This window comes from Vidua macroura, chromosome 2 (genome assembly GCF_024509145.1).
Source record: "Vidua macroura isolate BioBank_ID:100142 chromosome 2, ASM2450914v1, whole genome shotgun sequence".
NCBI classification, from domain to species: Eukaryota; Metazoa; Chordata; class Aves; order Passeriformes; family Viduidae; genus Vidua; species Vidua macroura.
Window position 1 is genome coordinate 73143694 of NC_071572.1, and position 14556 is coordinate 73158249.

Genomic DNA, 14556 nt, shown 5'->3' on the forward strand with positions numbered 1-14556 from the left:
ACCTACGTGTAAGCTGAAATAGACTTCTGATAATCATCTAGACCAACCTGCAGCCCATCCCAGCAGTACTAACCAACACCAGATAAGATCTGATGTGTCTGGACAAGTATTCCAAACTTCCAAGGATGGAGACTCCATTTCCTAACCTGTATAATAATATATATGTATACAATGCAGTTAAACTCAGGCAATCAGTTTTTGGGCAGGCATTAAAGCACATGGGCAAACTCAAGCCATGAAGTCAGATACAAAGGAAAATAAACCAGCAAGGAATGATGCCGTAATGAAATCCAAGTGTTAGCCATTCTAATAAATCTCTACTGCTGGGAATTGTAGTGGTTTTCTTGTTAACACCTTTTACTCTGTATGGATCAAGAAAAGAAGATCTGCACGTTCTGTCTCCAATCTATACACAGACAAAGATAATACAGACGATGGAGTACTCTGGAGACTTATCAAATAACAGGTTATTTTCAGTAACAGTGATAAGGGAACAGAACTGGGCCTGCTGAGACTCCAGTGAGTTCGTGACCATTTCTGTATCCTCTGATTTCCCCAGGTGTTTTGCTCATACCATATGCTTCTTCAATAAGAGCACAGTAAGGATTAATGCCAGTGCCGCTGCGTTTGGATTCTTGCTCTCCAAGCCTCAGGATGTTCTCCAGCCCATTCAGTGCTACTTGCACAATCTTGGAATCCATTACTGTAAGGAGGTCACAGAGTGGTTTGATGCATCCCAGTTCTACTAAATACCTGAAAAATATCACATGGAACCCAGTAAATTGTCTGCAAAATTATAATTGGTGTAGCCATTTAAGCGCTTAGTATGAAAGTCAAGCAAATCAAAACAATCAGATAAAGTACCAACTTGACTGGAAGAAATAAGCGAAATTAAAGACATCTATTTCTATCCAGTCAATTCTGCTGAAACAATGACAATACCTTTAAAATAATTTCTCTGTCTCACTCTCTCCATATAGCTATGAAATAATAACTTACTTTTTGTACCATAAACTGTATATTTCTATAATGGTAATTTATAAATATTTTCTATAAAAAGCAATTATATTAATTTAACATGCTTGTAAAGTATTTTTTTCATTTTTCATTATGCAAAATTGCATATAAGCATAATGTACAGGTATAAGCTAAACAAGAGAAACAATGCACGTGATGCCATTGTCCAAGGGGCTGAGCTATTCCTCTCCAGACTGTTACTGCACTCTGTTATACTCTACACCCCTCAGAAGTTAGTTTAAAAGCTGCATTTAGTTTTTTTTTTTACATAAGACAAATGGTTCAATTATGTAAATAAGTATTACAGCTGAAATACTTTTATGATTTCTCCCTGAAGGAATGAAAGGCTCATTCATAACAGGGACGTGGTCTCTCTGGATACAGCACTGAAATCATAGTGAAAGCTTTTTCAGTTTCTAGGCTGATAGTTTGGTTTTTTTACACAAACTAACTCAGTCTATTGCATCAAAAAATTTAAACTGTTTCATACTTGATCTGTTCAGCAGAGCCTCCCGATGTCGCATTTGTGATTGCCCAAGCAGCTTCCTTCCTTGTCCGAAACTCAGCCGTTTGCAAAATATTTATAAGAGCTGGGAAGATATGGGCGTCTATGACTGTCTGCAAAAGCAAATGATATGACAGGGTCATAATAAAATTAGAAATAACTTCTTTGCCCTCAGTTAATGTCCATGCCCAGCATAACACATTAAACAATGAAATGTCACTTTATCAAACATCAAAACTGATAAATAAGTTTTCAGCTTTACATTCAAAACCTTAGTTATTGCTGTGGTCTGTTCTTACTCTAAATGAATTCAAAACACATTCAGACTCAAGTGACTGCCCTATCTAATGAGTTACTTAATCATACCTTGACAGCAAAAGAATGCCATAGTTCCCTTGTTTTTCCAGGTAGTAAACCTCTCAGCTATTAAGTCAGTAAACCATTAAGTCATTAAGATCCCCTAAACTCAATAGGCCTGTATGCCATAATACATTTCCAGTGCACAAGACAACAGAGCAAAGCTGTTCATGTAAGAACTCAAAACAAGCAACCACCTGATGGAAAGACAAAGCACTGATACTTTGGCAGTAGGGTTCTCTGCTTAGCTCAACAAAGTGATAGAAGCCAAATGAAGACTTGGGCAGCAGCCTTAAGTTTCTGGTAGCTCCTTCTGAAAACAGCCTTTTGCAATAAGATTAAAATTAAACCAGTTTTGTTACACACCTATGACAAGGATTTGAAACACTTTGATAAGGATCATTCAAACAAGCAAGATCTCAGGATTACTTTTTTAATCTACCACTTTACAAACATAAATCATCACAGAACAAAGGGAAATCCATAAAAAGCCAAAGAGATCCTTTGCACAGAGCTCTGTAGAAGAAAATAGATTACATACAGCAAAAGCCACAGTCAATTCATAGTGTGAATGGCTAACCTGGTATAAATAAAACAATTGTTTGATATTTCTTTTATCCTTCCTGTTTGTCCGGGCATCCACACTGCCTCTGCTTCATAAATCTCTACAGACTCTCAGCTGTACCAACAGGCCCATGAACACTGTCTCCTATGCCAAAGAATCCACACTTCCGATACAGCAATCTGGGGTCCTCAAGGAACCTATTACTTCCACCAGGCCATGTTGTATTACATTTGTACATTCCCAAGAATATTTCAAAAAGTATCCTTAACTGAAATTTTAGAACATGACTGCTGAAAGTGAGAGGTCATAAATAGGAGCCAGCTATTTAAAAAAAATTAAAAAGATAAAAGGAAGTATCTTAAAAATAGATGCATTTTACCCCCTCGCATATTTTACTGCAAAAAAACCCCAATTAATTTGTGAAATTATCACTGTAGGGTATTTGGAACATGAGAACATCTGCTTCATTAAGATTATCACATCAAGAACCTTTCCAGCTCAAAGGCAGATACAAATAACAGGAAAGTAATAATTAAAACACACAGTGACACAAACCTGATAGACAAGGGATAAGGAAACAATCACAAAGAAGAAAAGGTTCCAGTCACTAATTAATAGGTCATTAAGAATCTACAGGCAAAGAGCCAGCTGGACTTTGTAACTGATGACAGGGACAAGTGGAACTGTGCAAATCTTAGTAACAAATCTTTTCTTAACTATTTTACCACATAACCTCTCTCTCTGTCCCACCTGAGCACTGTAAAGATTAGGTGCTAGCAACTGAGCACAATGCACTTTGGGCCAGGAATTGGACCAGACCTCAGGAGAATCCCTTGTGTCTGTGGGGCCAGCAGCTACAGTGGATGGGTGTGTCTCAGCAGCAAAACGGGCCATGAAACCAGGTCCCATAAAATGTGAATATGGGGTCAGCAACTGGTGTCATGTCTTGGATGAAAGGGTCACCTGCAACTGGAGCAGGTGAAGGTCTCAGCATCAACCACTGGGGCAGGATCACAGCCCATCAGGCCCATGTGCCTGGATGACAGCTACTAGAGGGACTGGAGCAAAGTTTAATGAAGATTCCAGCACCTCAGCTGCAAAGGGACTGCAGGTCACAGAACCCGTTTGCCTGGGCACCTGCCGTGTGTGGTGGGGGAATTTATGTTATTCCCAAAAGCAGTGGTGGCTATGGAAGATCACAGTATACTCAGATTGCTGGCAAACTGACTGGGCAGCAACTGGGAGGTCCAGGATCCAGGACATGGACAGAGGGTTTGTGCTGATATTCAGTGGGTCTGCAAGCATGGAGATGCCCAAGACAAACGTCATCTGTTTGCCAGTGAGAATCAAGCTGAACCAGCCAGTGAGTAGAACCCAAGCAAGGGGAGTTAAGAGAGGTCCAGATGCAGCCATGAACAGCAGCTGAGCAGAGAACCCACAATGGTACTTGAGATGTCTATGACTGTGCACCTAGAGAGTGAGAGTGCAAGTTTTTTCTCCAGTGAACTTCAGTCCTCATCAGATGGAGAGGAGAAAGAGGACTTGTCAGTCTGCACTTTGGCTTTATGTGAGTCCAGAGAATTCTATACAGGGATGTTCTGAAGCCCTCAGAAGAACAATGTGTTACAGGATGTCAAGCACTGCCTGCTGAAAGATCTTGATATGGATCTAGGATAGGGATATTTAAGGGCATTAGGATTTTACTATTGTGGCAAAAAACAAGCCAAAAAATTCTCATTATCACTTCTTAAATCCTCTATCCAAAACAATCCTTTTACAGGAGATTCATTTCCTTAGAAAGTATCTTCTTAAAATCAACTTCTATAATAAATACTAAAATCAGAGTATGTTACATGATAGTGTGCAACTACATAAGCACATCTTATCTCACAGGCAGTAACTAACACTTGAGTCTTTTTACTGCCAAAAAAATTGTTACCTTAAAATATTTCAACTTCAAACTTGTAAAATAGAAAGACAATTTCAGAAAAAAAAGGAAACTACCAACAGGAAGTCAATTAAGTGGGAGAAATACAAAAGACTGTTTTCCTCAGGCTCAATCAACTTTGAACTCTTTGCTTCAGTGCTTGGATGCTTCAGTTCAGTGGGTAAAATTACTCTTCTTAAGAGTGGAGAAATACACACTTGAACCTTCTCAGAAAGAACTGAATCCAGATCTCACATCTCTTGGCTGAGTGCTCTTACTTCTATTTCTACTGCATAAAATGCTATGGGCACCTTGCTTTCTTTCTGCTCTACAATGAAATTGGCTATCTTTACCCAAGCAGAACAAGTTAAAGCACCGCAATGAATCACAGAGTGTCATAAGGCACTTCTCTGAAAGAGACTGACTCAAGAGAGATGATTACCAGCCAGTATACTTTTCTGTTTTCTGCTGCTTGACAGGCAGCATAAGTGTTGCCGTCTCACCCTAGCATGAGTCTTAGTGAAAGGTTCTCAACTCTCTCTCTGTAACACAGCCAAGCTTTTCCACTAGCACTCTCTCAAACAGTTGAAACCCTCAGACCTCAGATTTATTAAAAAAACCCCACCATTAACTAGGTGAGAAAATGGTCTGCTTTAACCTTAATATCTTCACTAGATTTCAAAAGTCTAGTTAAGCTCAGCAAGGGAGGAAATAATAAAGTACCAATACAGAGTAAGTGCTAGGCAGCATCTATTATTTACACCCTATGACTTGTAGCCTGCCCACAGTAGTTACTCTTGAAAGCACATTAGAATGCTTAAGGATTCCCATCTCTATGATATTTTATGTGGGAACAACAGTTACTGTGGAAATAGGTCATGTTTCCCTTTCAGGTAAACTTCTTTTAAGTGATAAAATAGTAAATGGTAAAACAGAATTTGATTTAGTTTTTTTCGGTTTCGGTTTTTTGTTTTTTTTGAGAAAAGCAAGCCTCATGCAGAGCAAAACCCTAAAGAACTGTAGCAGGATGAGGCACTTAAAACTTCTAAGGACTTAGATTGGCTTAATTCAAATTACTTTACTGTTTTAGCATTCTTATACTGTGTATGCCTGACATGGAAGTGTGTTGAAGACTAAAGGAGTGTAATGCATAGAAAATGCTCAAGTATAGCTTTCAAACAAAAGGAACAGAGTTAAGAGATTTCAGTTCAACAAGAACTTGAAAAACATGAAATAAATAAAAAGGTTTTAGGCTGCCACTACTAGGCACGGAAGTGCTATCTACAAAATACATTAGAAATCTCTTTTTTGCACAACAGGCAATCTAAAGCCCATCCTTTAATACATTAAACTAACACTGAAGTTTTTGCCCAGCTGCATCCATCAGTGTTTGCTGGAACTGAACCCCATCTGGAGTTGTAATTACAAGTCTTTTGGAAAACCAAAACTAAATTTTAACTGAAATTAAATTTTAATTGAAATATTAACTTTCAAATTTGATTTGTAATGCTCGGTACTTCAGCAAACCTGACCCTCACTTCTGAAGTGTCAACTTTTCTGTGTTTGGTTTGGGGTGTGTATGTTGTTTTGGTTTGGGGTGTTTTTTTTAATACTTGGCATCCCAGTGGTGTAGTCCTCTAGGAGGGTTGCCTGTCTCTTGGAAACACTCTACCTGTCTTATTTTAATCAAGCTTCTTCACTTCACAGTATTGGATTTTTAAAGAGTGAAGCTAGATTACAAAAATAAATTTTCTAAGCACCATTAAACCTGCATGGATGTTTAATCTAAATATTATGTAGTTGTTCTTAGGGAGGTCTTCAGCCATAGTATATTAAATTCATATTTTGAGCTCGTCAATACCCTGTGAGAATCTGCTTCTCCCCCTTTGGGTTCCCACACCTAAATCACTTGTGATATGCAAACACACACACACATTTAGTACGCGTGTGCTGGCATCACATGTCTACGTATTATTCATCACATAAATGTGAAAGCAAACAAGTCGTAGACCGTGATTTATTCCCTGCTCCTGCAAGGTCTCTCATTACCTTTAACAAATCAAAATTACAGACACCATCTAATTGGCAGCTGCAAATACAGCCCTACTGCTATGATCTCCCCCTCCTGGCTGGAAATTTTAGTTCATAGAAGCTTCTCAGTGACTTCTTTTCCAGTTACCTTGTTTATTTATTCAATTTACAACTGCTTCATAAATAACTTAGCAAATATTCGTAAGCCAAAACTACTTCAGACTATGGCATGGGTACAAAGAACACTGCCTTCCTAGAGTCAGAGGGGATGCACTTCAGATCTCACTTCTAATGAACCTTTATGCTGTTGACACAGACACCTAAGCCTATATCCTCCAAACTGTGTATGAAGCAAACTTCTAGCCAGTTTACACAAGGCTGTTATTGCCATCACGAAGAACCTACAGTATGATGAGCAGTACCTTTTTGAGCTCTCTCCTGCTTTTAGAGTCAATCCTAAAAAAATCAAATCAAAGAAAGAAAAAAACCAAACAGACCAACCAGCCTCCCAAAGGCAGTAACACACCACTGACTGCTGTGGTTTTCAGACAGAATAAAGAAATTAAAGGTATTCTAGCTCTGCTGCCCTCAATGTGGTATAAGGTATCCAAAAGCCTGAAAGCAGATTTTGTACTTAAACACAAAGTCAAACCTGAAAGAGATTAATCTTTGACTTTCACTAGTCTGCAAACAAATATGACCTTGTCAGCAATGCCATATTTTGCTCTTAATGGATATACCTTTTAAAGTTCTACTACCACAAATAGCATGTTAAGATTCTTAGGTTACTTATGCAAACTATGACATAAACTAAACACACTTTATATTTAAGGTAACTTGATGCCTGTATAAACCACAGCTCTGTGTGAATCATGTAACTTCTTTTCCATGCCCCCAGTACTGCTTTTGGAGTGGTCCCCAGTGGTCCTTTTGGAGAAGAGCCTCTGACAACTCTGACCTTGTAACTTCCACCACATTTTGTAAAAATGCATTTAATTCCAGAGTTTTTAAAACTGACAAGCAATATATCATTTGCTACATTTGCCCATGTCACTCTTCTGCAAGGTTAAGTTAAGAAACTCTAGAGGAGGAAAAATATGGCACAGATCCTGTTGCTACCATGCCTATCCATACTCAGACCTCTGGATGTTCTTGTGAAAATTTAAGGTATGTTAGAAAAGAAGTGAGAAGTTTCTTAACCTGTCAAGAGCAGAGACCTCCTATGATGTCTTCACTTTCAGACATGGAAGACTGTGTCTGATGTACTGCCCTCCATAGCTTTTCAACGGGTAGCGAAGTTAAGCCACAGAACATTTTCTGAGGTATGTGATAGCCTTTCATACCCTTCAGAAGGGTCGACAGTCAGGATTAAGCTTCAGTTGTGCAGTTCTCCTTCTGACTCCCAGGAAGATGTAGTTCCCCTTCTCCCTGACTGGGGAAGCTATCCACTGAAGTACAGCAAAGCTGTATACAAACTAGGAAATTAACAAACAAAAACTATACTTAGTGACAATCACGACTGCATCAGGATATACACATCCACCCCAAAACTTGAAAGCACAGAAATAAAGAGGGGAAAGACTGCTGCATTCCACCACACTTTTCTGTTGCCTAGGCACTGTTGATAACACACTCTGAAAGGCTTTCACTTCCACCTTTGGTGGGGAAAAAAACCCAAACCTCCTGTGCTTCAGTAAGAGCCACCAAAGACAGTTCAGCACGCACTTTCACACATTTCATGCATGTTAATTTACACTGCCTTAACACTAGAAAGAGTTTACTTTATGGTGTTGGAGTGCAAATCTAATAGTGATAGGCTGCTGCCTTATCTTTTAGAAATGGCAGTGAAAGCCTTTGGAGTGTGCTACCAAACAGCATTGTAGGCAGTATGAAAGTGGAGATGAATATAAAAGTCCTTCCCTCTGACTTTATATTTCTATACTTTACAGTGGGTGTATGGAGGGAGTGTAACCCAATGCAGTCTTAGACAACACTAAATATAGTTCTGTCTGTTAATACTGGTTAGGTAAAATTCCTATTAGATTCATCAAAATATTGTAATGTCTTCTTGGTGTGCAGAAGGGATTGCTAGATTATGGCTTGAGCACTACCTGAAGTTCCATAGAATTTTAACATCCCAACTGTTCTGAAGCAACAATCAACTAGTTAGATCAGCTGGTAACTTGCAAAAATGTGGGTTACTATGCCAAGCAGATGTGAAAAAAATTACCATGTGCTAAAATCATTCTTGTCTGACTTCTGGCTAAAGATTGTGCATATTCAAAATCCAGTAAACATCACAGAGAGCGGAACAGATCTGCTCCAGCTGACCTCTAGTAGCAACTATTGAGCAATTTAGAGGGACTAGGAAGAAAGGAGAATATATAATTTAATTTATAGCTGCATCTAGTATCTTAGAATTCCTTCTGTAAGGAAGACCAGTTCTCAAGAAGTAATGTTTTAATTCGTCACAATGTGAAATTAATGTAGAGAAAGAAAAAAAACCTACCTCAGCTCACAGATGAAACAGGTTCACCCATGAACTTAATTAAATCAAGTATTCATCCCAGATGGGAATTATCCTTTATCATCACAGCAATTAAAAACAGACTACACTTTTATTCACTATTTTAGCATATGACCATCTTCAAGAAACATTTTACCAAACAGCATTTTTCAATTTCAGAAATCCTTTTTTTCAAGTTCTTTTCAGCTCAAATGTTTACAATGATATTGCCATTAAACAGGAGTTGTCTGAAGTAATACCTCAAAGGCATTTTCTAAGAAATGCAGACGCAGCTGTGGAGCTGAAAGTAGGTTTCATCACACCTTGTATCTTACACAACATTCTCTAGGTTGAGACTAGGAACTAAAGAATCAAGGGTCTTTCTGGAACTTGTTACACATCTCTGATGAGACTTTCCTTTCAACACAAGGTAATCATTGCAATCACATCTGCAACTGCCAATTTTACTTCCAAGAAACACTGACTTTGAGCTCTCCAATCAAGCGTGTTGTAAGCATTCTCCACTGTGCTTTACTTCACAACTTTCTCTAATGATCCATTTTCTGCAGTTCCAAAAATCAAGGCCTCATGATGGACACGATTTGCAGTATGTCATCATTAACAGGATAGTTATATCCTGCTCCCAATCAGAAACACTGGTTTTTAATTTATTTTTTGTAACTGTCAGTTTAGGGTATGCACTTAGTCAGTAATTTTTTCACTAACAAAGCAAGTGTGTGCTTGGAGTTTGAAGGCAGATCAATTACTCTGAATGGGGCCTGAGGGACTCTTAAATGAAATACAGCTTTCACCTTTGAGAAGATGCTTCTTACATTCTTTTTCCCTGGACTTGCGTAACACATCAACACACTTCCAACTTTGTCTGTGACATATCCTAAGGCAGCTGCTTTTAAGCGGGATTCTTTTAAATCCACATGTATTCTGGTGATTTGTTTGACACTTTTCTTCTTGATATAAGACTCCTGAGAATGAGAGCTTCTATGCACATAATCCCAAATATTTTTCTATGGAGAGTTAAAGGGCTTTTTTTTGCACTTTTTAAAGAGTCGCTGCTAGAAATGAAGATGCAATACTAATGACTCAAAGCATTAATTTCCCTCTCCCTTCTGACCTCACCTTTTCAAGTCACCATGCAATTCTTATCTGTTCTCAATAGAAAAGCAGCTGATTGGTGATAAAATACCTCAAAAGATTTAAAAACTGCTAAACACACACATGCATAGATGAATTATTTTGTTCAGGTAGATCAGGCAAATTCTGTTTTAACAAAGGAGAGGTTATTTTATCCTTACTCATTTTCAAGTAACGACGTGGTAACAGTTTAGAAGACCAAAGATTACCAGGGATACAGATAAAACTCTTCAGCTAAAGCCTCACTTGTGCCTGAGTAGCAAATACCAGGTGTAAGAGTACTGTGCAAACAAGGACAGGCATCTATTCCTTCACAATGTGGTACAGTGAATACTTACAAAGAAGTTACAGAAGTGAATACACTACTGAAATAGCTTCTGGTGCAAAATCAAGTTACCTCTAGGACTCTTCATAACTGTAACTTAAGCAGATCAAGAATATGAAAAAAAGAGATCCCAAAGTTTTGAAAATGTTTTAACAACAAACTACTTTCCACTGTCACTTCTGATGTCTTTATGGAATAACTTGTATAGGTATCTGGCTTTCTAAAGTTTGGAACATCCCTATACAATTACACATCCTGAAGTAATCCTCCAACAGACTTGAGAAAAAAACACAAACTGAAGACAATGTATTTGGTTGCACCGTTCCTCAGAAAATACTCTTAGACTTTCCAGAAAAAGCAGAAATGCCCTTCTAGAGAGAAAATACTGTATTTCAAAGGTGGCTGTTGAAGGGATAAAGAGCAAAAAAAGAAGAAACACAAGAAATACAAAGGCAAAAACATTTTTACCTTGGTACCAGCAGCAGTAACTACCTTCTGAGCACTGCTACTTGCACAGCAATTACAATTGCTGATGTGGGGAAAAAAACAGTGGTACACTTGCTGATTTTACACAACACTTTTTGTTAGAAATTCAGCTAATCCACAGATTAACACACAAACCACAATAAAAGCAGAATCAAAATTCTTGGCTCTCTACCAAGGTTAGACTGGGTAACCATATCGTTCCCTGTATCTGACAAAAAACACGACCTCCAGAGGTAAAAACAAAATCCTGACTGAGAAAGCCAGAGCAAATACCACTGTAGGGGTTCCTTTCCTCACAATCCCACTTCCATCTTAGTCACATCTTTACATCAAACAAGAAGGACCTAGAGAGCTTTCCACCTTTCTAAGTTTTTGGGTTTTGCCTACTCATTTCCTAAAATAAGGATCTCTGAATGTTAGATGAGCACTCGCTCTCATTTTCAGAAATTTCAGGTATCTTAGCAAAGACTGAAGTATCTTTCACAAAGGTATTAACTTTATTTCCCATGCCTTCTTGAGATGAAGCTCTCACTGAACGTATTAAAGCTTTATGCCTGCCTCTTCAGCAGCTGAATGTTCTTTGTAAGGGAGAATGCACACTGAAAATTTTCCAAGTGTCACCTGCAAAGGGTATAATACACTTACTCCTCAGGAAAAAAATGCAGCCTTTTCATCGTCTTGTGCAAGTTTTCTGCAAAAAGAGAAGTAACTCCACCCCACAGGTGAAGAGGATTAACCACTTCATGCTAATTCTGATCATTCAGAATGAGTAATCCAGAGTCACTATTGTAAGAGCAGAAATCAGTCTGCCTTCCAAGGAAAACAGAGGCAACAAGTACGCCTTGGCTACTTTTGCCAATATATTAAGAGATTTGGTTCATTTTCTGTGTAAATATTGTTTCTTCCAGGTTACTAATGTGTAAGACAAATATTTACAGAGTCTAATATTTCTGACATTTACTGCCATTCCTCAAAGAATAAATGTCTCCAGCAAGACTTTCATGCACCCTCTGCAACCTCTGAAAATACTTTATGTACCCAATGAGGGAAAAAGAATTGAAAAACATAACCTCAGAACTAAATTTTATTTACTTGAGACTGTTAATTTAACTGCCTTGATAGAAACACTTGTATTTATCAGATAAAGCCTGGCTTGAAGGCCAGGTTGGATAGGGCCATGGGCAACCTGATCTAGTGAATGGCATCCCTGCCCATGGCAGAGGGACTGAAACTAGATTATCTTTAAGGTTCCAAACCAAGCCTTCATGATTCTATCATTCACTACAATTTCTTTTTCCAACACTTCTGCAAAAGAGAAGGAATGAGGCAATGTTCTTTGTATTGGGTTTGCATGGTAAGGTTTTGGCAGCAGTGGGGGGAGCTACAGGACCGGCTTCTGAGAGAATCTGCCAGAAGCTCCCCCATGTCTGACAGAGCCAATGCCAGCTGGCTCCAAGATGGACCTGCAACTGGCCAAGGCTGAGCCCACCCGAGACAGTGACAGCAGCTTTGTGATAACTCATTTAAGAAGAGGAAAAAATATTGGACAAAAGTAATTGCAGCCAGAGAAGAGAGGAGTGAGAGTGAGAGAATCAGCCCTGCAGACACCAAGGTCAGTGCAGAAGGAAGGGCAGGAGGTGCTCCAGGTGCCAGAGCACAGATTCCCCTGCAGACCATGGTGAGGCAGGATACCCTCCTGCAGCCCATGGAAGAGCAGAGATCCACCTGCAGCCCATGGAGGACCCAAGAAGAGGTGGATGCCTCATGAAGGCTGTGACCCCATGGGAAGCCCACAGTGGACCAGAGTCCTGGTAGGACTTGTGGCCCACACTGGAGCAGGTTTGCTGGTGGGACTGGTGATCCCAGAGGGGACCCATGCTGGAGCAGCCAGTTTCTGAAGGACTGTCTCTCCTGGGAGGGACCCCATGCTGGAGAAGGCAAAGGACTTCCCTCCCTGAGGAGGAAGCAGCAGCAGAAACAACCTGTGAAGAACTGATTGTATTCTGCACTGCCAAGGAGAGGAGGAAAAGAATAAGGAATAAAATCCAGAAAGAAGGGAGGGGTGGGGGAAAGGTGCTTTTAAGATTAGTTTATTTCTCATTATCCCACTCTGATCTTGACTGCTAATAAATTCTATTAATTTCTCAAGTTGAGTCTGGATTTGCCTATGCCAGTAATCAGTGAGTGACCTCTCCCTGACTGTAACCTCAATGAAACATCCCTTGTATTTTCTCTCCCTTGACCAGTTGAGAAGAGTCACAGAGCAGCTTTAGGGGGACACCTGACATCCCACCAGGTCAAACCATGTCCCTGAAACACAAGCAAAAAATTCCCTAGTACAACTGCTCTTGAACAAAATTCCATATTCAGGGAAAACAAAATATATTGAGCTGTTTCTTCTTCATCTAGCCAAAGACATTTCTCTGGGGAAAAGATATTCCATCTCTCATTTATACCACCTGGAGACAAGTCCTGGGAATTCTTCCTGATGGCTGACAATCAGTCCAGACTCACAACAACAATTTGATCTTTTGGAGTCTAATTGTAATGACTGACATAAGGGAATGGGACTCAGCTTCTGTGTGCTACCACTCAATATGAAGGGATTACAACATTTGGTGTAATCAGAAAGGGCAAATCCCAGGACAACATGTTAGATAGCCTCCATTACTGTTCAGTTTTATAAACAGCAGATTTAGATTTGTCTAAGCACACATGCCTACAATGGGGCATTATAAGGCCCATTTATGGAAATTATAAAAGGAATTATAAGAAAATACAAACAGCAATAAAGTACTTTCAAATGTATGTCTGTGTCTGATAGTGAAACGAAGAAATATGTGAAATTATTTGATTCTCAAAGTTTGTAGCCTATTATTTTCATACTTGAGAATTTCTGTATCTTACTGTCTGTCAAAAGCACAAAGCAAATTATTTAAGACAAAATTTTCTTGAGCTTAGCCATATTTTGGCATTTTCTACCATTACTGTCTTCCCCCCTTATAATGTGTAGAGTATTAGAAAATTAAATTATTTGAGTTTGGAGATGACTGGGCCATTGATATATTCTAATTACACACAGTAATATACTTCTTGTTTGTAATTATATATCAGTGACAATGCATACACACAAATATGCACTTTATGCACAAAAAATCACCTGTGTTCCTTCTAGTCTGCAGGACAAAGATAACTGATCATAGCTGAACAGCTTACCTGGATCTGGGCTTTGTTTCCAGCTGTTATATTAGATATTGTCCAGCATGCTTCCTTTTTGATAGATTCTTTTGGGCTGCTGAGCAAGTGCAGCAAACTCTGCAGAGCTGAACAATTCAGAATTACCTGAATACAACACAAAAAACAAAACAAAACAAAACACACCATAGAAGAAATTTAGGATAAAGAATCACAGGAATAAGGAGTACAATGTCTTGAAAATATAAAAAGCATACCTCATTAAATGATCACAGAGGTATTAAAAAAAAACCACTAAATATACACTAAAAAAAAAACCAAAAAAAGAACTCCAGCAAGAATTAAGAAATAAATGTTTGCAGGAAAACTAAAGAGCAAAACAACCAAGTCTTTCAGGTAAGAGATTACACTTTCATAATGATTTCAGTGTGATCTGAAAACAAGAAGATACTAAGCATATTATGACCAAACAAAAATAAAACAATTGTAT

General features: G+C 38.7%; 1 protein-coding gene across 2 annotated transcripts in view; it reads right to left on the bottom strand.

Annotated features, from left to right (window-relative positions):
- The window catches only part of KPNA1 (karyopherin subunit alpha 1), a 59505-nt gene that overhangs the window by 11137 nt on the left and 33812 nt on the right, over window positions 1-14556 (bottom strand). For both annotated transcript variants that reach the window (XM_053972120.1, XM_053972122.1), the window contains exons 11-13: window positions 14088-14213; window positions 1508-1635; window positions 575-753 (exon numbers count right to left, since the gene is read on the bottom strand). In XM_053972120.1, coding sequence (XP_053828095.1) covers window positions 575-753; window positions 1508-1635; window positions 14088-14213 — 433 coding nt within the window. The remainder of the gene's footprint in view (window positions 1-574; window positions 754-1507; window positions 1636-14087; window positions 14214-14556) is intronic.